Source organism: Bos javanicus, chromosome 4, assembly GCF_032452875.1.
Source record: "Bos javanicus breed banteng chromosome 4, ARS-OSU_banteng_1.0, whole genome shotgun sequence".
NCBI lineage: Eukaryota > Metazoa > Chordata > Mammalia > Artiodactyla > Bovidae > Bos > Bos javanicus.
In genome coordinates this window covers 100,009,632-100,031,701 of record NC_083871.1, presented here as the reverse complement: position 1 = coordinate 100,031,701, position 22,070 = coordinate 100,009,632, and the positions used below count along the sequence as shown (strand labels likewise).

General features: G+C 37.0%; 1 protein-coding gene across 2 annotated transcripts in view; it reads right to left on the bottom strand.

Moving 5' to 3' along the window:
- The window catches only part of NUP205 (nucleoporin 205), an 80,254-nt gene that overhangs the window by 10,694 nt on the left and 47,490 nt on the right, over window positions 1–22,070 (bottom strand). For both annotated transcript variants that reach the window (XM_061414819.1, XM_061414818.1), the window contains exons 24-35: window positions 21,438–21,587; window positions 20,786–20,857; window positions 20,049–20,206; window positions 19,447–19,527; window positions 17,979–18,170; window positions 17,202–17,469; window positions 17,004–17,102; window positions 9,272–9,420; window positions 8,132–8,323; window positions 6,787–6,908; window positions 5,114–5,252; window positions 3,508–3,634 (exon numbers count right to left, since the gene is read on the bottom strand). In XM_061414819.1, coding sequence (XP_061270803.1) covers window positions 3,508–3,634; window positions 5,114–5,252; window positions 6,787–6,908; window positions 8,132–8,323; window positions 9,272–9,420; window positions 17,004–17,102; window positions 17,202–17,469; window positions 17,979–18,170; window positions 19,447–19,527; window positions 20,049–20,206; window positions 20,786–20,857; window positions 21,438–21,587 — 1,749 coding nt within the window. The remainder of the gene's footprint in view (window positions 1–3,507; window positions 3,635–5,113; window positions 5,253–6,786; window positions 6,909–8,131; window positions 8,324–9,271; window positions 9,421–17,003; window positions 17,103–17,201; window positions 17,470–17,978; window positions 18,171–19,446; window positions 19,528–20,048; window positions 20,207–20,785; window positions 20,858–21,437; window positions 21,588–22,070) is intronic.

The following is a 22,070-nucleotide window of genomic DNA, read 5'->3' as shown; positions in this document are numbered from 1 at the left end:
ATTTCTTACTTCCAAGCATACGCTTCATAGCACATAACCCAGAACCTTATCCTTTGTTCCTCGTAATGACAAGCTCTCCTTTTTAGATTTCCAAGCCCGTCACAGACCTACAGAGGACACTCGCATATCTGGCAGGTGCTGTCACGTTACCTCACCTGTACTCCACTGCTCCACTAGATCCAGTCCCTTCCCATCCTCCACCTCCACTTGGAGTCTGCTCCCAAATCACTATATTTAATTATTTTCTAACATTACTCTGCCATAGAGGATTTTTCCTCACTATTTGAAAATGTGTTCAGGTCTCCCTTGTATGCCAAAACAAAGCAAAATCAAGCAAAAACCTCATTAATATCAAATGCTTGAAATATTTTTTCTACATTTGCTGCTTCTGATTCTTATGCCATCCTTTTCCATTTTAACCTCTTGAGAGTCAGAGTTTGCACTTAACACTTTGGCTTTTTCCTGTTTCTCCTTAACCTTTCTTATCTTTTCAACCTGCCTTGCTCTTCCCCAGTTCTTTCATTCCTCCTGCTGACTCTATTTAAAGACAAGCAATTTTTAGATTCTTTTTTTTTTTTTACTGCACCACGCGGTGTGCAGAACTTCCCCAACCAGGGATCAAACCCGTGTCTCTGCAGTGGAAACACAGTTTTAACCCCTGGACCACTGGGGAAGTCCAACTCTCAGATTCTTAAGACTTCTGCTACAAAGCATCTCAGTACTGTGGACCATATGTATCCCCTCAACTCTAAAACACTTTACAGAATATCCATGGGTAACAGATAAAAAATTAACCTCCTAAGTACTTGAGAAGGTACAACATATCTGGTACTGGGCTAGCATTTTAAACAAAAACATAGGATGAAATTGTAGGATAATACAAAACCATGCATGTAGCCAAGGGCTGAACTGGGAGTAGGGTAACAGGAACATAAATTCTTTTCAAAAATGATTTCAAAACATTAGGAGGTACTTGGCATTATCTTTTAAAATTATTTTAAAGAGTATATACCAAGTCTACCAGCTCAAATATACAAAAATGTATATGTAAATACATACATACAAAGTTATTAAATGCCACACTATTTGAAAATTTTAAAAAGACTGGAAACAGTCAACATGTCATAGAGGTTTGGATAAATACCTCAGAACTGGAAAACTATTCTGCCAATTAAGGAGTGAGGTGGGAACTATATATGCTGATGAAAAAAGTTCACCAAGACATAATGGGCACAGGGAGCGAGTTATAGAGCAGTGTGTATAGTATGATTTCATTTTGTAGGGAGGAAAAAATTTTTACACCACATACAGAGAAACCACCACAAAAATAAAGTATAAATTGATAATCGGTTCTTTTCAGGAAGCAGGGATTGCTATGTCAGAGTGCTTTTACTCTATTTTATTTGTTTGAATTTATCATGAGCATGTTAAAATACGTTGAGCTTTTCTGAATGTAATTTTAATATGGTGACAGGGTCAAATGGGCTTTTCTGAATGTAATTTTAATATGGTGACAGGGTCAAATGCAAAATTCAGAATGTTTCAAGTATTTTTAAAAAGCAATGAAAGGAAATTCATCAAAAAAATCACCTTGCCAGAGTATCTGATAAAAGGCTCATGGCTTCTGGATTAAGATGGCAGAATGAAGTAGAATCACAGAATGTCCCTTCTACAACCAACCTACGAATAAATGAAATTCACCAAAAAAAGGAAAGGCGCCACCGTATACCACAAATACTGAAGAATGGTGGTGGTTAAGGGAAAAAAAAAGATTGAAAAAATTCCAGGGGAATAAGTAACATGATTCATCGCATGACCCTCATCCCAGCCCTCAGAAGCAGTACGGAGGAAAGAGGGTAAGCCAACAAACTCTTGCAATTTACAAAGAAGCATATTAGACTGATGATGTAAATTAAGTACTCAGGAGAAATCCAAGTAAAAGCCATTAGGAAGAGAACCACTATACAGCACTATGGGACCACAGTAAAGGCAAGTAGGCTGGCCTGTCTTGGCATCATTCAAGGCCACCGGAATGAACTGGGGAAATGACCATAATAAGCACACAGGACTAAAACACGACAAGGTGAGGTAGAGTTGACCCTGGGATCTCCTCAGAATGAGCACAGGCTCTGAGTACCTTAATAAACACTGCACTCAACCCTGCCAAACTCTTCCACCCAACATAAAGGGTTCAGGCACAGAGGAATGTCCAGAGAGGAAAAAATCTTGGGGTCATTGCGGCAGAATCAGGGGTTGGCCTCAGACTTCTCCACAGCAACGTAAAAATGGAGGCAGAATAGCTGAGTAGTTAAGCACACAGGCTCAGAAGCCACGGCTCCTGGAAAGCCCTACAGCATTATCCGTGTGACTTGGGACAAGCGAACCTCTCTGTGCCTCAGTTTCCTGACCTGTAAAAGCTGGATAATAAAGGTTCTAACTCTCAAGACTGTTGTGATGATTATATCAATTAACATGCTAAGTGTCTAAAACACTACCCAGCATATAAATGCTTAAAAATGAGTTATTGTCATTAATATTAGGCCATGCTGTCATTCAAGAATAAGGCAATCTTCAGATGCTCGTAAATATTAAAGAATTCAAGGAATATTATATATTTTTTCTTGGGGAAGAGGACCTCAATACAAATTAAAAATTCCAAGAGATAAATCAAAAGAAAGAACTCAGAAATGGTGAAGTTGTAAGAGGAAAAAAAACAACTGGTGCATTTCTATGAATCCAGTTAAATATACAAGTAAAATTAAATAGCTGAAGGTATTATGGTTCCAGAACTGAATGAAAATTATATTTACTTCACAAAGTAAAAATATAAATAAACATAACGTGAGGGGGGAAGAAGCATAAAATAACTCACACTTAATCTTTCACATGGAGTTAGTTGATTCTGTCTAAAATTCATATGTAGTAAAACAAATTTTTTTAATGACCAAATTATCTTACTGATTTATCATAATCTTTTCTTAATCATAGCGATCTTTTAAGAACTAACATCTCTTGTAGGAACTAACATCTCTTGTACACCTGTATTAAAGGAAAGTCTGTCTAGAATTCATCAATGTCTTCAGTCTCTCTTCAACTAGTTTTTCATCTGTAAAGTTTATGTAAAATTAAATAGCGGCTTTCTAAAACTGCATGCAAAAGGCATCCCATTTTCATATATTATCTCTATATGTCTGTTTCTTTCCACCATGCCCCCTCACCCACCAATACACACATACACATTGGACACTGGCTAAAAAGCTACTTACTGAAAGTTAACATTTGGCAATTTCTAGATAATGGGATTTGAGCATTAATTACTTTAACTTTCTGAATTTTTTATACTGACCATAAACCATTTTTACAAACATATGACTTCACAAAAGGTAGTTAACTTTGTTAGTTCCAATCTCAAATAAGTCATATATAGCTGCAAAGTAATAACAACCTCATTCTACTAAGTGTATGTCTATAAAGCCATTGTTTAAAAATTCAACATAATCAACTCACCAGGAAGTGCTGCTTTACTTATGATTCCCGTCAGCAGAGCCAATTCCTGCAAAGACCCTGCACTAATGTCCTGACAGCGCAGAATTGCTTGTATGGTATCTGAATGAGAGATGAGAAACTGCAACACCTACCAAAGAAAAAGAGAGGGAAAGGAAAAAACAGAGGTGGAAGAGTAGAAAAGTATATTATAAATTTATATCCATCGGTTTAATAACACTGACGCAATAATTTAATGTAATGAAGAATATTAGATAAACAGTTGTCCTTTGTATTTACATAGTTTATTTCTTCAAGAAGCCAACATTCGTAAGAAAGCTCAAGATAAGGATTATTTCCAAGTTTAGAAATTTAATACACTTAAGAGCTATTGCAGAAGAGTATAAAATAAATTGGAATGACTGCATAAAAACTATTATCTGACCCGTACTTTATTTTAAAATTTTTGTCTAAATGGATCTAGAACATGAATTTAAAATGAATGTGTATAAAAATGACTTTCTGAATTCAAGCTGGCTCTATGAAAGTCTGACTAGTGTGATATGGGAACAATCGCATAAAAGCTTTTGTCTAACTCTCCCTTTGATATGGTGAAAATAAAGGCGATACAAACCTTGACCTCCAAACTCTGCCCTTCCAGCTTAGCATTTAACAGTGTCCCATCACAGAGGACTCTACTCTTTTTCACACCCAAACATCTTCTCAACTAGATTACAGATGCCTCAAAGGCAGGGACTACACCACAACAGGTTGAACATTTGAATCTCTCAGGAATTGTGCCCCTTTATTTTTTCAATATAGATTCCTGGCCTCAGCCCATCATTGCTGGACATGCAACTCAGTAATCTGTATTTTTTAAAGAAGCTATTCGGGTAATTATGCTATGCTCAGGGTAAGTCTGGTCTTATTTCACATCTACTAAAAAATATTAATCTCAATAAAGTAGAAGGCAGAGTCTTTGCATGTTAAAGAACTAACTCAAAGGCCACATATGAAAGGGACAGAATGTCACCAAGACCAATGCTGTATAAAATCAGGTGCCGCACTAGAAACAGCAGCATTCTATCTTGGTGAGGCAAGCCTAAAGACTGATGGCAGGGAAAGCAGATAAAATCACCATAAATTATTAGGACACAGTTTCTGAGAGTATCATAAGAACAGAGCAATACAATAAAAAATGGCAGATTCATGAATGATAAGCCTAATTAACTAGCGAAAGGCTAAATTGTATATTGCATTATTAAAGAAATAAAGAAACATATTTTTGAAGATTTCCCTGGAAAGCACTGAAAATAATATCACAACTAAATGTAGCGATACCATCTATCTTTTGTATTTTCTGTAAGGCCTAATAAAGTGTATAGCATTCACTAATAAATACGCGGTTAAATTACATTTTAGAAATCAGTTTATTTCTATCACAGTAACTGCTTCCTTCTATAAAACAAGTGATTTAGATCCCTTGCTTCCCATCTCACTATTCTATTAATTAGCTAAAGTTCAGAGCACAGTACATGGGCCTAAGGAAATCTATGTGAGCTGTCCATCTTCTGCATTTGTAAAATAAAGGTTTTGTACCTGATGATTTCTGCACTAAGGTTCCTCTTACCTGCCCTGCTGCCTGCAAGTGCTGAGCCATGCTGGACGTAAGGATGACCTGGCACAAGCGAAGGGCTGGAAGGAGAATCTGGCGGTATCGGTCTCCTGGAGTAGGGATGAACACTGGGGGGTCTCTCATGCCAAACACGCTTGATTCACACCCAGTCGACAAGGAGACAGCAACAGTCCAAGAGTTACGGCACATCCCAACAGTCCCTGACCACCCCCACGGCAAACAACCACAGGCGACTGATTAAGATGCGACGCTACTAACGAGGACTCTGTATCCCACATGTACAGTGAAGACAGTTATGAGAATCTTGAAAAAAATCTTAGTAAAGAAGACAAAATTCCCCAAACATACTTATTCTACTCTAAATGTTCCCTTAAGCCATAGAGAAACAGAAACAAAAGTTGCTTTCTCCAAATTTCCCTCATGTACACAAAGCCAAAAAGGAATCTACATTGTCTATTATATAAAATAAAACAAGATTTTAAAACCTAAAATGAGGTTGTAAAATAACTTAACCTTTAAGTTTAGGTCTCAGAACCACTGTATTAATAAACTATTTGCTTACTGTGAATATTTTATTTAAATTTTTGGACCAAATAAAATGATTGCCTGTTGAGAAGGGAATGAAAGCAGAATATGGAAATAAAAAGAGATAACAGAAAGGCTTTCCAAAGATGGGCAATAATAACACATCATGAAGGGAGGAATATAAATAACTTAATCCCCTTCACCTAAGTTGAAAGTAAAAACTCGCATGTTTAAAACTTCAGAAAGTGATGTTAATTTTTCTCAAAGTAAAATATGTCTATAGCTAAACCTGAAAAACTCAAAACATGCAATTTGGCAATGGATCTTTTGAAGCAAATTACTAAAACTGAAATAATGTTATTTGATAGTAGGCGGGTAGGCTACATATAGGCTTAACAATGTCAGAGCCACGTAGACAAAAAAGAAAAAACATCCACATTCAAACTCAACTGAGAAATCTGCTAGTTTGGAACTTAAAATTATTTCGTTTGAAGCTTTCAAATTAGCAAGCAGTTGGCAAAATGTTAAAATGAGAAAAACATAAAATATTACTCAAGTCATCAAGAAAAGAAAATCCACCACAAATTATAATTTCATTACAGGACTTTAAAAGACAGTATAATGGAAAATATGTACTTGCACTAAACAGAACAATCAAGTTTGGAAAAGTAACATCTACTAACAAAATGCTCTCCCATCTTCCTCTTATATCACTGCTCTAAAATAAAAAGCACTCGCCTCCCAGGCGGTGCTAGTGGTAAAGAAGCTGCCTGTCGGGAATGTAAGATACACATGTTTAATCCTTGGGTCAGGAATATCCCCTGGAGGAGTGCATGGAAACCCACTCCAGTATTCTTGCCTGGGGAATCCCATGGACAGAGGAGCCTGGGGGCTATAGCCTATGGGGTCACAAAGAGTCAGACACGACTGAACACGCAGAAATGTCTCTACTCACTTTTACCCTGACTACCAACTTTCATTTATTAGCATCAAATGGCAGGAGGGGTATGACCAAACAAAACCATCAAGATGAGAGTACTGCTCAAACAGAATTATAAAGGGCAAAATTATGTTTGAAAATCTTTTTCCTTAATAAACCTTTACTGGTAATTTAAAAAAAGCCAAATGATACAGACACTTACCCCTGTGGGTCCATTTCTGGGCGCATGTCATAGACTTGGCACTGTGCCAGCCTCACAATCACGCCAGACCTCAGCAGCTCTAAAGCACCCTGCTGAATCTTGGCCACTCTTGTGAGAAATGCCTAAGAAGTTACAGAACAAAATTCATCAGTACAGAGATCGCAGTCACGGGTCTCATTTAAAAACGAGGCTTTCTCATAGCACATTTCTTCTTTAAGTTGAAGTATAGTTGATTTACAATGTTGTTTTTATTTAATTCTTGGCCACACCCTGAGGCATGTGGGATCTTAGTTCCCCGCACCCCCTGCACTAGAAGGGAAACTCTTAACCACTGGACCACCCCACCATAGCACATTTCTAATCTGTAATCATTGGTGACTAGCTAGGAAGGGGCACATTATACCTCTATGGCTTCCCTTGTGGCTCAGCTAGTAAAGAATCTGCCTGCAATGCAGGAGACCTGGGTTCGATCCCTGGGTTGGGAAGATTCCCTGGAGAAGGGAAAGGCTACCCACTCCAGTATTCTGGCCTGGAGAATTCTATGGACTGTATAGTCCACGGGGTTACGAAGAGTTGAGCATGAACAAGCGACTTTCACTTTCACCACAGGATCTTCATGAGGAATAAACGGTAGAGCATATCTGAAGTGCCACACAGGCCTTGCATGGGTTACGCATTCAAGTAAAATCATCACATGGGCTTATGCAGGGCAGGAAAGACTGTTTTGCTCACAGCTATATCTCTACTACCTCACGCAATACCTGGCATGTAACAGATATTTAACAAATAACTGTTGAATAAATGAAGGAGGGAGGGAAAACAGAATTAATGAAGAATCTAAGATTTTAGTGCTTCTCTTATTGTGACATTCATGGTATTTTTAAGCAGGAGGAAACAGAAATTAAAACAAGATTTGGAGGAAAGGAAATTAAATATATATACTAGAGTGAAAAATCCTGTGCTTAAAGTAGAGCCAGCACATCTACAGTGGAACTTCCTCAGGCAACCAGCACAGGTTGACTTTCTTCGGGAAGGTCATGCATGCTCACTCTCCTCCTCAGGGAGCACTGAGTGTCACACAGATCTGGCATCACCAGCAACAGGAGTGAGTGAGCAGCAGTCTCAGCACCCAGCCAGCCTTCATAGGACTGTTTCAGCTCAACTCTGCACGCTCAGAAGATGCATTCCTAGCACATGTACCCAAATTTAAAACTCCTCAGAAATGATTATGGCAGGTATGATAAAAATATTAGAAACATAGGCCATGTTCATTTTCTTTAATATAGCTTTAACCTCAATAGGAAATGACCTGTTGATCTAACCTCAAGTGAACACAAAGCCTTACCATTTTGGATTCATAAGTATAAAGGGCTTTTAAAAGGGGAGGCTGTGGAGTGAGTAAGCTCTGCAAAGTACGGTCATCTTCTACCAAGCTGTCCACAAGCACCTTCAGATAGCCACTGTTAGACAGATACAGGAGCCACTGCTGCTGCTTATCCACGGAGACAATTCGATCAAGGAGAGCCAGCGCCAGCATCTGAAGGAAGAATAAATCAAAGTCCACAATGTGGAGATGGCTACCAAGTCAACAACAGTAACTCCCTTTACCTGGAAATGTTTAGAAGTTTTCTTACAAGGAGAACTGTTGCATGCAATACAACTCTTTCCCTTTTTTTTTTTTTGAGAAGTTGAAAGCTATGTATCCAGAATCTTGATTTATTAATAAAAGGAAAATGTTCAGGGTAAAGCTACATTTCTGAAACAAAACCTAACACATTAAAATAATAGCATTAAACATATTTTAACAGAATCTAAACATTACTTGTTGGAGGAAAGGAGGAAATTGATTTTTAAAAATAGCATTTTCCCCAATGAAGTGTTACATGCTCATTATAGAAAACACAGAAAACAAACAAACAAACAAAAAAATATATGGAAAATACACTAACTGATAAAGACCACTTTGGCCTATTTCTTCCCAGATACTATGTTTTTAACATAATTAAGAGCACACTACATGATTCAAATGCTATGTGATTTTCCACCAGTAGGAAATTATCTTCTCAATATATTATCACCAGTATGACATAATATTTTAAAGATACATAAATGTAAATACTTCTCAAAAAAGAAGAACAAGATATATTCAATATAAAAGCTATTTATCCCCATTCTCTTATTCAAGGATCTTTATTAACCAGCACCTCTGCTGTTTCTACCAGTATAAGGCAGATCTCAAAATTAGCAAAAAGATTATTCTGAGGGCCCAGTCTGAACTAATAGGGATTACTAATGTAAGTGAACGAAACATATGAATAAACAAAATATAAATTTCAAATTAGAGTAAATAAGAAAATTCACTAAAATATATTACAGAAAATAATTCCTAGTATATAACATCCATTTGAAAAGCTGATCCAACTTATGCCTTAATACAAAGTCAAAATATCTGTCCAAGTACAATACTGAGCAGGAATTACTGTACCCTTCCAATCTCATGACCATCACAAGCATCTCGACAGACCACTTCCATGAGGGCGGCACCATAGCTCTCAATGATGGCTATGTTTTCTCGCTGTAATTTACTAAACACATCTTCAGGGGCGGTCAGCCTTTCCCACATGGTTTTCTTGGCTAAAGGGTTACAAAAGAAGACATATAAAACACTCCAGCAAAAAAATAGCTTGCTAACTGAATAATTACACCTTATACATTTCCATTAATGCCTGCGCACAAAGGCCCATCAACCAATGAGTCTGGGCAGGTAAATTTCAAGAATACAATGCATTATTCCATGCATATACACTAAGATAACAATGGCATTAGGAAAAGGAGAAACTATCCTTAAAGAAATCAAAATGAATTAGAGGCTCCAGGAGAACCAATTCCTGTATTTATTCTGCTAATTGATCTGGTTTTATCTTTTATTGAGATCTATGAGAATTTGGCTACAAAGGATCAGGTACAAAGTAGACAAAGATCTGCTTCCAAAAAGCAGATATTTTATTCTTTTATACTTTTTAATTGAAATACTTACGAAAAAGGAAAATGTATACTCATTATGAAGACAACTTAAATTTAATTCAAGGTACAATGATAATTAAAGATAGTATTATAAACTTTACATAGATTTCTGGAAAAAAGTTTCATAAATATACTATATAAAGCAATATAGCTGAAACTAACTTATGATTTTCCGCAACTAGGATAATGGCATCAGTTTTCAAACTGAGGAAAAATTCTTAAGACAGGGTGCTCAGAATGGAGAATAAAACAAAGCAGACATAATCATGAAAAATAATGCCACAATGTGGTCTATATTTCACTATAAAGTCTGCAGCAGGCAAATCTTCAGAGTTTTAATATTTTTTCCCTAAAATATTTTCACCACTACTTTAGTTTTATTTTAGTCATACTTCATGTCCAATAGTGTCAAAGGAGGGTATGAGATTATAAATCTTCTCAATCATGTCACTTCCTTAGGTCATCTGGTCCCATCTACTTTTCTATTTCACCTCCTTCCATTCTCCACCTCCACACTACCACCACACTAGCCATTCTGTCCCTCAAACTCAGCACTTACTTCAGTCTCAGGATCTTTGCACCAACTGTTCTCCATATTCTTCCCTAGATTGTAGCTTGGCTACCCCAGCCTCTATTCAATATCACTTCCCCAAATACACCCAATACTCCCTCCTCCCCCATCCCCCACACAACATATCACAGTACTATTTTATTTTCTCCACAGTACTTATTTGCTAGATTTACTAAAATAACGTTATTTGAGGGGGAGATGGATTTCCATGCTTATTCCCTGTCTCCCCACATTGACCATATCAAACATAAGCTTATTAACAATGGGATTGTGTCTTGTCTACTTAGCACACAAGTAGAACCTCAAATACTAATCATTGACTGATCGACAGATTAAAGGAAAGTTTAGAAACTCTGCTCCAGGGAGGCCACCAGATGCCCTCGGGGGGGAGTTCCATGGTGAAAGGGTTCTCAGGAGCCTAGTCTGAGGAGATACGGCTTCTCCTGTTCTACACACAGAACTGCCACAAAATTATGTGAGTTGAGAATTTGGGCAAGTCTGAAAGCCACCGCTTTACAGGTTTAATGCTTTTTAGCCATAAATTCCTTAGTTCAAACATTATGATTGAAATGAGGGTAAAGAGATGCTGGCATATCACTCTAGAGATTCTTCCTCAAAACCCCTGAGGAACCCCTGCAAGAACCTTGGGGCCTCATAGTGAAATCTGAAAAACAAGGGATTACAGAAGATCAGTTAAGTATCCAAGAAATATTTGATTTCAAACTGTGAACAGATCTCAGAGTTCCAATATTGACAGCACTACCTAGAAATAAGAAAAATCTAATTCTTTCTTTAAAACGGGTAACAGACTTGTGGTTGCCAAGGAGGAGGGACGGAGTGGGAATCTGAGATTAGTAGATGCCAACTATTATATATAGAATGGATAACAACAAGTCCTACTGTATAACCCAGAGAATTATATTCAATATCTTGTGATAAATCATAATGGAAAACAGTTTTTAAAAAAAGCCCTTTCTTTAAAATCTTCATTTTTTAAGAAGATAAATTAATTCATTAGAAGTCACCAAAATGATTTCTTCTACTCAATCTGTCCCTTCTTCCAACATACCATATAAATCACTGCCACACATACTTTCCTAAACTACGAACTTATCAAGTTACTCAAAAATGTTAAATGTCTATTGCTTTATTCTACTAGCTCTAACACTATAGTTTCATTTCCAAGGTCATTAATAATACGGTCCCATCATCTCAAATTGGCTTAATTTGCTATCAACCCTCTCCCCTGCTTATGGCCTGATTCTTTACTCCCTCCTAGTCTGGGCCTCACTGAAAAGCCCCCCATTTATTCTTATGTAAATGCAACCTGACCAGAAAAGTCCAGCAAAATCCTTCATTTCCTTTCTCCTTTTAAATCCTATAAAACTTGTAATTTATAATTGGGGTTGGCAAACTAAGGCTGGTGGGCGAAATGTGATCTCCCACCTGTTTTTGTAAATAAAATTTCAATGTAACATAGCATATGTCTCTGGCTGCTTTTGCACTATAATGGCAGAGTTAAGCAGTTGCAGCAGAGAGCACATGGCTTGCAAAGCCTAAAATTGTTACTATCTGGCCCTTTACAGAAAAAGTTTGCAGGCATCCACTCTATATCATCCAATTTAAAGCTTATTGTTAAGCCTTAAACTTATATATATAAGCACATATACTTAAACATATATATAAGCACATATACTGCCATTTCTACTAAGATATAAGATTTTATGAAAGCAAGAACCCAATTCATGCTTTCTGGAACAACTTAAAATAATAAACCACCAAATGATTACTAATTTTTGTTTGTATTGTGAAAACTAGAAATAAGCTAAGGGTCTAAAAATGGGTAGGGCATTTGCTAAATATCCATAAGTGGCAAAATCCATAGAGGCATTAAAATGTTATTAAACGAGAGGGGAAAAGCTCATAATATACTAAGTAGAAAGAAAAAGGAAGACACAAATAAATCAATACAAAAAGATAGTTGGCTATAACCAAAATGTCCTGATAGCTATCTTAGAAGGGTGGAGTGTGTGACTTTTCTCTTCCTTTCATTTATTAGTATGTGGCTATAACCAAAATGTCCTGATAGTTATCTTAGAAGGGTGGAGTGTGTGACTTTTCTCTTCCTTTCATTTATTAGTATGTCCTAAATTTCCTTCAATCAACATTTATTTTTAAATAAAAAAGAAAAGCTAGATGCTATTTTTTTAAATACCTGATTATTTTCAGTCAGGTTCTAAGGTCCTAAGATCTGACTCAAGTTGTAAAACAAAAGGAGTGGTGAGAAATGTACATCTAAATTCACATCAAGCAAAAAGTTTGCACCTACTACACACCAGCTGTAGTTGGTATTTTTAAGTCACTTATTGGAGTTGGATTCAAGAGAACAGAGTCAACAACAGGCAAGATTCTCTATGAAATCCTTTCAGTCGCACCACTTCATGACCAAAATCACAGGTGTACTTAAACTATGATTCTAGATCATATTAACACCTAGACCATAAAAACTGAAAATCTCACAGTACGATTCTCAAAACTTTAGTAACAGCAATAGATCATCTTTTCTAGTCTCCTTTAAAAAGATGACTGGATACTATAATTTCATAAACAAAGAACAAGAAAATTCTTATCAAAAGTCACAATAGCCCAAAAGAATTATGAGCAGAGCAGAAAATTCATCATTCTTACTATAATTTCTGATTCTTATTTACTGAATACTATCAACTTGTCAAAACTAAAGAAAAAGAAAAGCCAATTTAGAAGAAAATAGAACATATGAGAAAAACATAATAAAACTACTTAAAATTGCAACAATAATTTTAAAATAAAGAATTCAAACTGACATCTTCCATACAGCTCATCAATCAATTACAAATTAAAGTTGAATGATAAGCTCCTAGAGAATAAAAAGTTAAAAACGAATCTGGTTTAAAAGCAATAAAATCCATTTTACGGAAATTAGAACAAAACAGTCAAACAGGGCTAATCTCAGAAATTAAAGAGGATGCACCTCCACACTGAGGTGTTAACATAACTTTATAGGTTGGCTTTATCAACTTTTAGTGAAAACATTAATCTGATTAAAAATATGCTGAAAATATGTATCTTTGTCATTATCAATCTATTTTTAAATGTGAAATGTTTTTACAATACTAGAGTTTAAGAAACAGTTCAATAAAGAAATCAAGAATATAATAATTGTGGTTCATATTAAACATTTAAGCTCTGGTCAGATTATCCACCTTTTGTTTCTAGTGGTCACTGGTAGAAAAGAGAGAAAATAAAAAGTGAAAAGAATAGAGATATTTATGACAATAATAGCTATCAGGAATTACATATGCAAAAGAAATGTCAGATTTCAACTACACTGTTCTTAATTAGGGAAACACATAAGATTCTCCAAATAATTTTGTCAAAAGACATATTCTTTGGTTTCTCCCCAGATATACAGCATTGCCAGCTCAAGGCGATAGGATCCACCCATAAGGATTTTCAAAAAATTAACTGTATGTTTAAGAGACATTTGAATTTCCTTTTCCTTAAACAGTCTGCTCATATCTTCTGCTCATTTTTCTGTTGGGTTATTGATTTGTAGATGCCCTTTACTTATTAGACTTCCCTGGTGGCTCAGACGGTAAAGTGTCTGTCTACAATGTGAGAGACCTGGGTTCGATCCCTGGGTTGGGAAGATTCCCTGGAGAAAGAAATTGCAACCCACTCCAGTACTTTTGCCTTGAAAATCCCATGGATGGAGGAGCTTGGTGCAGGCTACTATCCATGGGGTCGCAAAGAGTCGGGCACGACTGAGCGACTTCACTTCACTTATTAGAAATTAGTCACGCATGAAATAAGTTACAAATATATTGGTGACATTTTCTACCAAATTACAGTAAGGAAAAAACTACAGATTACAAAAAGATAAAATAAAAAGAGGAAGATGTGATGTTCCAAGATCAGAAGAATTCTGTTACAAATTGAGAAAACTGAATTCTAATTCTCAGATGTCACATACAACCAAGTCACTTAACCTCTCTAAGTCAGATTCCTATTTTACCAAACAGGGAAAATGGCTGCCCAGTATTCAATATATATGGTTATGTAAAAATAAAGTAAAAGTGGTATGAAAAATTAAGTATGTAAACATTAAAATTCACTTTTGGTTTTAAAACAACAGAAGATATGTACAGTGTCTTGCACAACAATATGTGCTCAGTAAGAGTTTTCAAATTTAGTATTTCTAATTTGAAAATTAAAAATACTAGTATCTAGAAAATACTTTGCTACCTAAAACAAGTCAAAATAAGCAGTAATTATGACTAAGAAAAAAACTAATTAAGGGATAAAACTGCTCCAAAAACAGATCATTTGAAAATTAAAAACAAAGGAGAATTTTCTTTTATGGTCACATTGCTTTTACCACATCTTGGTAATAACTTCTTATAAAGCATGTTATAAAGCTCCACCTAGTGGTTATGTGATGATTTTTGCCAATTCAACTAAATCCAATGCTAAAATTTTTGTAAATCAAGAGGAAAATGGGGGAGGTATGCTGGCAGATTATCGCTCTTAAAAAGCTCCTATTTGTTTAAAAACTTTCTCTGAAGTATTATTTTTAATGACCTAAAACTGCTTTTGTGCATCATTTATGCCAGTAGGACATTCCCATAAATGCATGATCTGGCTATTACTACCTTCTAAGGATATTATATAAAAAATAGAGCCAGTAAAGAATAATATGAGATAATCTGAGTCTTATACACAGAGTGTATAAGAATATAAGTGTTTTTAAGAATCTGTATATAAAACAAATACTTATGAAGGTTATAAGAAGGTGCCTATGACAAGTTCTTAAATATCAGTGTTAAGTCTGGCAGAGTATTAAATCTTTTGAACAGTTAAAAACATTTTCCAAACATGGCAATCAAAGAATATATATGATTACTCTTATTTTAAAATGCTAATTATATGGGAATTCTGTGGTGGTCTAGTGGTTAGGACTCCATGCTCTCACTGTGAAGGGCCCAGGTTCAACCCCTGGTCAGGGGACTAAGATGCCACAAGTGAACAGCATGGTCAAAAAAGAAAAAAATACACACACACACACACACACACACACACACACACACACTCTAACTACAGTTTACAAAGCCTCTATCGTTATTTTAAATACGTAGACCTTCTGAGCAAGAAACTCAGCTCTGTGACATTTACTCAAGAAAACCTTCACATTAAGTACAAAAAGACTTATGTATACCATTGATGAGAGTTTAAACTGGTAGAAAGCCATTCGGTAGAATCTGTTGAAATAAAAAAATGCACATCCTCTTTCACATGCAAATTCCACTATAAAGTATCCTTCTTGAGAAATATATAGTCATATAAAAGAATATTTGATGCAGCATTTTTGTAATAGTAAAAAATTAGAAACAATTTAACTACTTATGAATGAGGCAAATGATTAAATGTTACTTCTATACTAAACTAAACTAAAGAGCCTCTTGATGAAAGTGAAAGAGGAGAGTGAAAAAGTTGGCTTAAAACTCAACATTCAGAAAACTAAGATCATGTCATCTGGTCCCACCACTTCATGGCAAATAGATGGGGAAACAGTGAGACTTTATTTTTTGGGGCTCCAAAATCACTGCAGATGGTGACTGCAGACATGAAATTAAAAGATGCTTGCTCCTTGAAAGAAAAAGCTATGACCAATCTAGATAGCATATGGTTTTTCCAGTAGTCATGTATGGATGTGAGAGTTGGACTATAAAGAAAAGAATTGATGCTTTTGAACTGTGGTGTTGGAGAAGACTCTTGAGAGTCCCTTGGACTGTAAGGAGTTCCAACCAGTCCATCCTAAAGGAAACCAGTCCTGAATATTCATTGGAAGGACTGATGCTGAAGTTGAAAGTCCAGTTCTTTGGCCACCTGATGCGAAGAACTGACTCACTGGAAAAGACCCTGATGCTGGGAAAGATCGAAGGCGGGAGGAGAAGGGAGCAACAGAGGATGAGATGGTTGGATGGCATCACTGACTCAATGGACATGAGTTTGAGTAAACTCTGGGAGTTGGTGATGGACAAGGAGGCCTGGCGTGCTGCAGTCCATGTGGTCACAAAGACTCGGACACGACTGAGCGACTGAACTGCCTTGACTTCTATACTTCGGAATGACAGCTATTTTAAAAGACATGTACTGTTAATGGGACCAGAATGAGCAGGAGTTAGAAAAATATGTAAGCTAAAGTAGTATTTGAAGGTTTGTGCTTACATTCCTTTTGTACTGTTTCCACTTTTTTCCTCTTTTTTAATGTGGCTGCCCCAGGTCTTAGCTGCGGCACACAGGCTCTTTAGCTGCAGCATGTGGGCTCGAGTTCCTGACCAGGGATCAAATCCGGGCGCCTATATTGGCAGTGCAGAGTCTTAGCCACTGGACCACCAGGGAAGTTCCTATTGCCACAATTTTACAAAACTAAACATTTTCCTTTGACTTTATAGTAAGTACTTCAATGACTCCGTAAAGACTCATTTATTATAGCTTTGCTTAGCCAAAAGGTCAAAAGGTGATTAAAAAAAAAAACATTTGAAGTAACCGATCTCTAAAAACAGAAAAGATTAGCGCTTACCCACTTCTAAGGTGTCTGGCTCATCCGGCCTCTGGGCAATCTGCAAGTAGTAAAGCAGGGAGCCATACAGGTGTGTCCGCACTCGCTGGAATCCACCGCCTAGGAAAATACAGCAGAGTAAAAATCTTGTTTCAAATTAAAGTTAAAACAAATACAGAAGTCGTAATTTGTAGAAAATTTAGACGAAAAAAGAAAAACCTGTCTTCAAAATGAAGTCTAACAGTTTCTTCAATATGATGTGAAGTGAAGAATCTCCAATAGAAGCAAATCCCACCAGTGGGTTCTCTGTGGGTGGAGGTGAGGTGAATGAGCTATCGAGACTGAAAGCACAATGGACCTCTCCAGGCCCCAAGACTAAGGGTTGCTTCTGCTCCGTGCGAACGGCTTGGCTCAGGTGAGCAGTCAGGGTGAACACAGCACCTGCTACCACAGGCATTAATTCCTGCGCTGCTTCATCATCCAGGATCTTAAAGCAGAAAGACAAACCACAGTGAGGGCCCTGCTTTCAGCTACAGTCATTAACATGTCTTACACATGCAGCTTCTCAACTACCAAAGAATTTAAAACTGCAATTGTACTATTCAAAGATAAAAGCTAATACATAGAAAGAAATTTAAATAGGATGCTGAGTAAAATGTTCTTAACCAGAAGGGAGCCCTAGCAGAATTCCCCAGAGGTTTTTAATGGAAATTAACATAATGGCCTCCCCACTAGAGCCTCCCATTTAATAGGTCTAGGGTAGGGATCTGTCATGTAGATTTTTTAAAAAGTTCCCTAGGGAATTCTGACACACACTCTGTTTGAGAGCCATTATTGTACAGTTACAATAAAACTTTCCTTAAGGAAAGTTTTAACACTGGCGTTGCACAACTCTATTGACTCCAAATCTAAAATGGAAAAAAAGGTGGGGTAAACTATATACTTAAATGGGATCAAAATTTGTTCAGCAGCATACAGTAATTTAGGAAACGTCACCTTATCATGCACATCTTGTAAAAGATCACGAATAATCAGTTGGCGATCCTCTGCTTGAATGAGGTCCTGGGGACAGGCTGTCAGGATAATTTCTACCAGCTGCCTCCATGACTCCAGAGCATGCCGTTTTGCATGAAGACACTGCAACAATTTGTTTCTTCCTACAACGTACTGGAGTATGGTGCTAATTTCCTACAGCCGCAGAAATTGAATTGCAAGGTTAACACTAAGACAAAGTCTTACCAATAGACTGCTATTTTTAACCCTGTCAGTTAATCTGAAAACATTTACAGTATCCTCTGGAAACCTTCCCATGCCTGCTAGACAGCAGATTAACTTTTTATGTTACACTGGTGGCCAGAATATTATTATTTTTCATAAAAAATAATAAAGCTCTGTGTGCGTGTGTGTATGTTTAAGATAGGTGGCAGAGGTGATGTGGGTGGAAATGAGTTTTTCACCCCATCTTCTTTCTTCTTTCAACTGTCTATTATACTTACTCTGTAACACTGGTGCTGCTGCTGCTAAGTCGCTTCAGTCGTGTCCAACTCTGTGTGACCCCATAGACGGCAGCCTACCAGGCTCCCCCGTCCCTGGGATTCTCCAGGCAAGAACACTGGAGTGGGTTGCCATTTCCTTCTCCAATGCATGAAAGTGAAAAGTGCAAGTGAAGTTGCTCAGTCGTGTCTGACTTGTAGCGACCCCATGGACTGCAGCCTACCAGGCTCCTCCATCCATGGGATTTTCCAGGCAAGAGTACTGGAGTGGGGTGCCATTGCCTTCTCTGACTCTGTAACACTAGAGTTCCCTAAAACCCAAGTTCGATAGCACGTTTCCTCGATGTGTCTTCTATTTCTTTGCCTCTGGCTTTGGCCTAGCCAGCTGTGTTTCCACATATGTGGTCCTTCCCACTGGATCTCTGACCCCGTAGCTCTCCATTTGTGATGACAAGTGACTCTTCCCTCACTGACTGGGAACAAGTAAAATCTATTACACAATATGAAAAGGTTGTAAATCCTCAACTAGCTTAGCAGAAAAGATATGATTTTTATTCTGGCCTCCAGACATTAACTTCAGTTCAGCTTTTAACATTACAAAGTCAAAAGTGAAAGACTCCATTTCTATCAGATCCACTTCACAATTGTAAAAAGCATATCAGAACTCTCAAAGAGGCAGGATCCAATCATGCCTGTGAAATGATTAGAAAAGTCTGTGCTTAATTTGCATGTAAAACACATATTAGAATATCTTGGGTCATGCTGGCTCAGTGTGACGAACTCCACTGTGTATCTGTGTATATGAATAGAGCAAAATGTGAATGCTTTTAACAATAATAAAATGGCAATGACGGGTGACTTTTAATTTTTAAATAGTTTCCTAATAATGAATTAGAAGTCAGTTCACTGTTTTGTCATCTAATTGGCGATTTAAGTAGCTTAAGGAGTTAAAAGGTGTCAGCAGGGCTTACATCCATCAGGAGAGGTCTCTGTCCTATGGCTGCCATACCCTGAAGGGCGTTCACTTCGGCCACAAGAACTCTGTGAAGAAGCTACATAATTGAGAGAAGGGAGAAAAATAAGATCATTCCCGACACTGGTACAACAATAACCTAGCAGTTATTTTAAACTGCCCTAGAGGGGAAAGTTTCAGATAACTTTACATATAATTTAACTGTGGTACCGTCCAATTTCTGTCAAAAACAGGAGGGATCCCTCACATTCCAGAAAGTAGTACCAAAGAGTCTCTGTGGCAGGAAAGTTGGTCCAAATGCACAGGATATCTTCTTCCTACTAGTCAAGTCATTACCACCTACCTGGTAGAGAGTTAAATAATTAAAACCACCCCAGAGTGACAGCTGGGTGGCATGACTACTAACACAAAGGAGACAGGAAACCTGACAAAGAGATAAAATTAGTGCGGCCTATTCAGTTTTCTTTCCTTGCTGCTTGAAAACTGTAAACCACTGTCTAATAAACCAACACCTCTATAAGAAAAAAAAAAAGTTATTTTTTCCTAATGACTCCAAGACTGAACCACTTGATACTGCACACACTCTAAAGCAATGCTCACCTTGACATTGCAGACTGTCTGTCCCCGTAAATTCTTGTGTTCACAGTTAGCAATGACTTGTTCAATCTGGGCCCGATCAAAGAAATCCAACTGCAAAGGCTCAGGGATCTCCTGACTGAAGTCAATGGAGTCGAGAATATTGAGAATTTTGCGACGTACTAGAAATAATGAAAAGTCGTTTTATTTTAGCTGGGACATTGAAGAGAAAAGCAAACCACAGTACTCCGCTCACTCTCAAAGACAGTACTATATCTATGTTCAGAAAGGGCCTCAGTCTGGAAATTGAAGATTGTATTGAAATCTAAATTGGATTTTATTTCTAACACATTCATTTGCAAAAATGTTTTTCCCATGCTATCATCTTGCTATAAAAAGTTTTTTTTGTTGACAAATAATTTTTACATAGCTTTTCAACATCAGTTCAGAATTTGCAGATACAGGCATTAATTACCTCCTGAAATTTTAATCAATTTAATATATACATATCTAGCTTCTCTTGTAGCTCAGTCGGTAAAGAATTTGCCTGCAGTGCAGGAGACCCGGGTTCGATCCCTGGGTTGGGAAGATCCCCTGGAAAAGGAAATGGCAACCCACTCCAGTATCCTTGCCTGGAAAATCTCAAGGACAGAGGAGCCTGGTGGGCTGCAGTCCATGGGGTCACAAAGAGTCGGGCACGACTGAGCGACTAACATTTACTTACTCACTTACAAATGTATTACAAATCGAAAGAGCTTCACCTTTTGTAGAAGTGTCAAAGTGCAGGAACCCAGAGACAGATCTATTTTCATCTTCCATGCCTCCTTCCCCATCTGTTGGAGCATCAGTAATAAAAGATCAGAAAAAGAACACATTCATAAAATTTATTTGGAAATAACAAATATCAGGTTATTTTATTTCTATGTCATTGTTTCTAGGTCAAAGAGCCCCTTGCAAATGGATAATTAAAATGCAAAGATGATGAGAACTTATCAACAGCATTCATCTAATTCTTTCTGTTTCTATCAGATCTACTTCACAATTGTAAAAAGCATAATCAGAACTCTCAAAGAGGCAGGATCAATCATGCCTGTGAGATGATTAGAAAAGTTTGTGCTTAATTTGCATGTAAAACACACATCAGAATATCTTGGGTCAGGCTGGCTCAGTGTAACGAACTCCACTGTGTATCTGTGTATATGAATAGAGCAAAATGTGAATGCTTTTAACAATAATAAAATGGCAATGACAGGTGACTTTTAATTTTGTGTTCTGAAGGGAAAAAATTCTAAAGGCAGAAAGAACACGTTTGGCCTACAATCACAGACTAACCATAAGATTCAGATTTGCACTTGCGTTCACAAAGACCAGTCAGCAGCACGACAATACAAATGCCAACATGCACATGTTCACCTGAGTAGGGCTTCACTGGCATGTCATCCAGCAGGAGGTGCAGGAGCCTCTGGGTGTGTGAGCGCTGGCGATTCAAAGAAGTCACCCTTAGTTCTATTGAGGCAGTCTTCATCAGCCATGACATCTGGTTCAGCATAGATATTTCATATTCTGGAATTTAAATATATATGTTTAGTTTCCCAGTATATGACACAAAATCAGAACAGACATAGTCTGTAACTTGTCAGTATTTTCCCATGTAACATAGTCAATGATTTATGAAACTATGCACCATAATAATTTGTCACTCTGTAAAATTAAAAAAGAAAAAAACAGATGCCAAGAGAAAAAATAAGCCAGTGTATATCTATGAAAGGTAAGCAAAAGCAACTGAAGAACAAAAGAGAATCAAGTTTCTGTTGCTAGAATAACTTCACACAGATCTAGAGAATTCTGGATCTATCATAGTTTGACATTAATAGAGAATTTAATACTTAAAAAGATAATCCAAGTACTTCTCAACTATTTATCTTGGCAAAAAAAGACTACCATAAAATTTGATTTTTATTTCAGAAAAAAATACATCTTAAAAACTAAAATAAATACATAATTTGCATAATTTTAAAATGCATAATTTTCTGCTATCTTGAGATT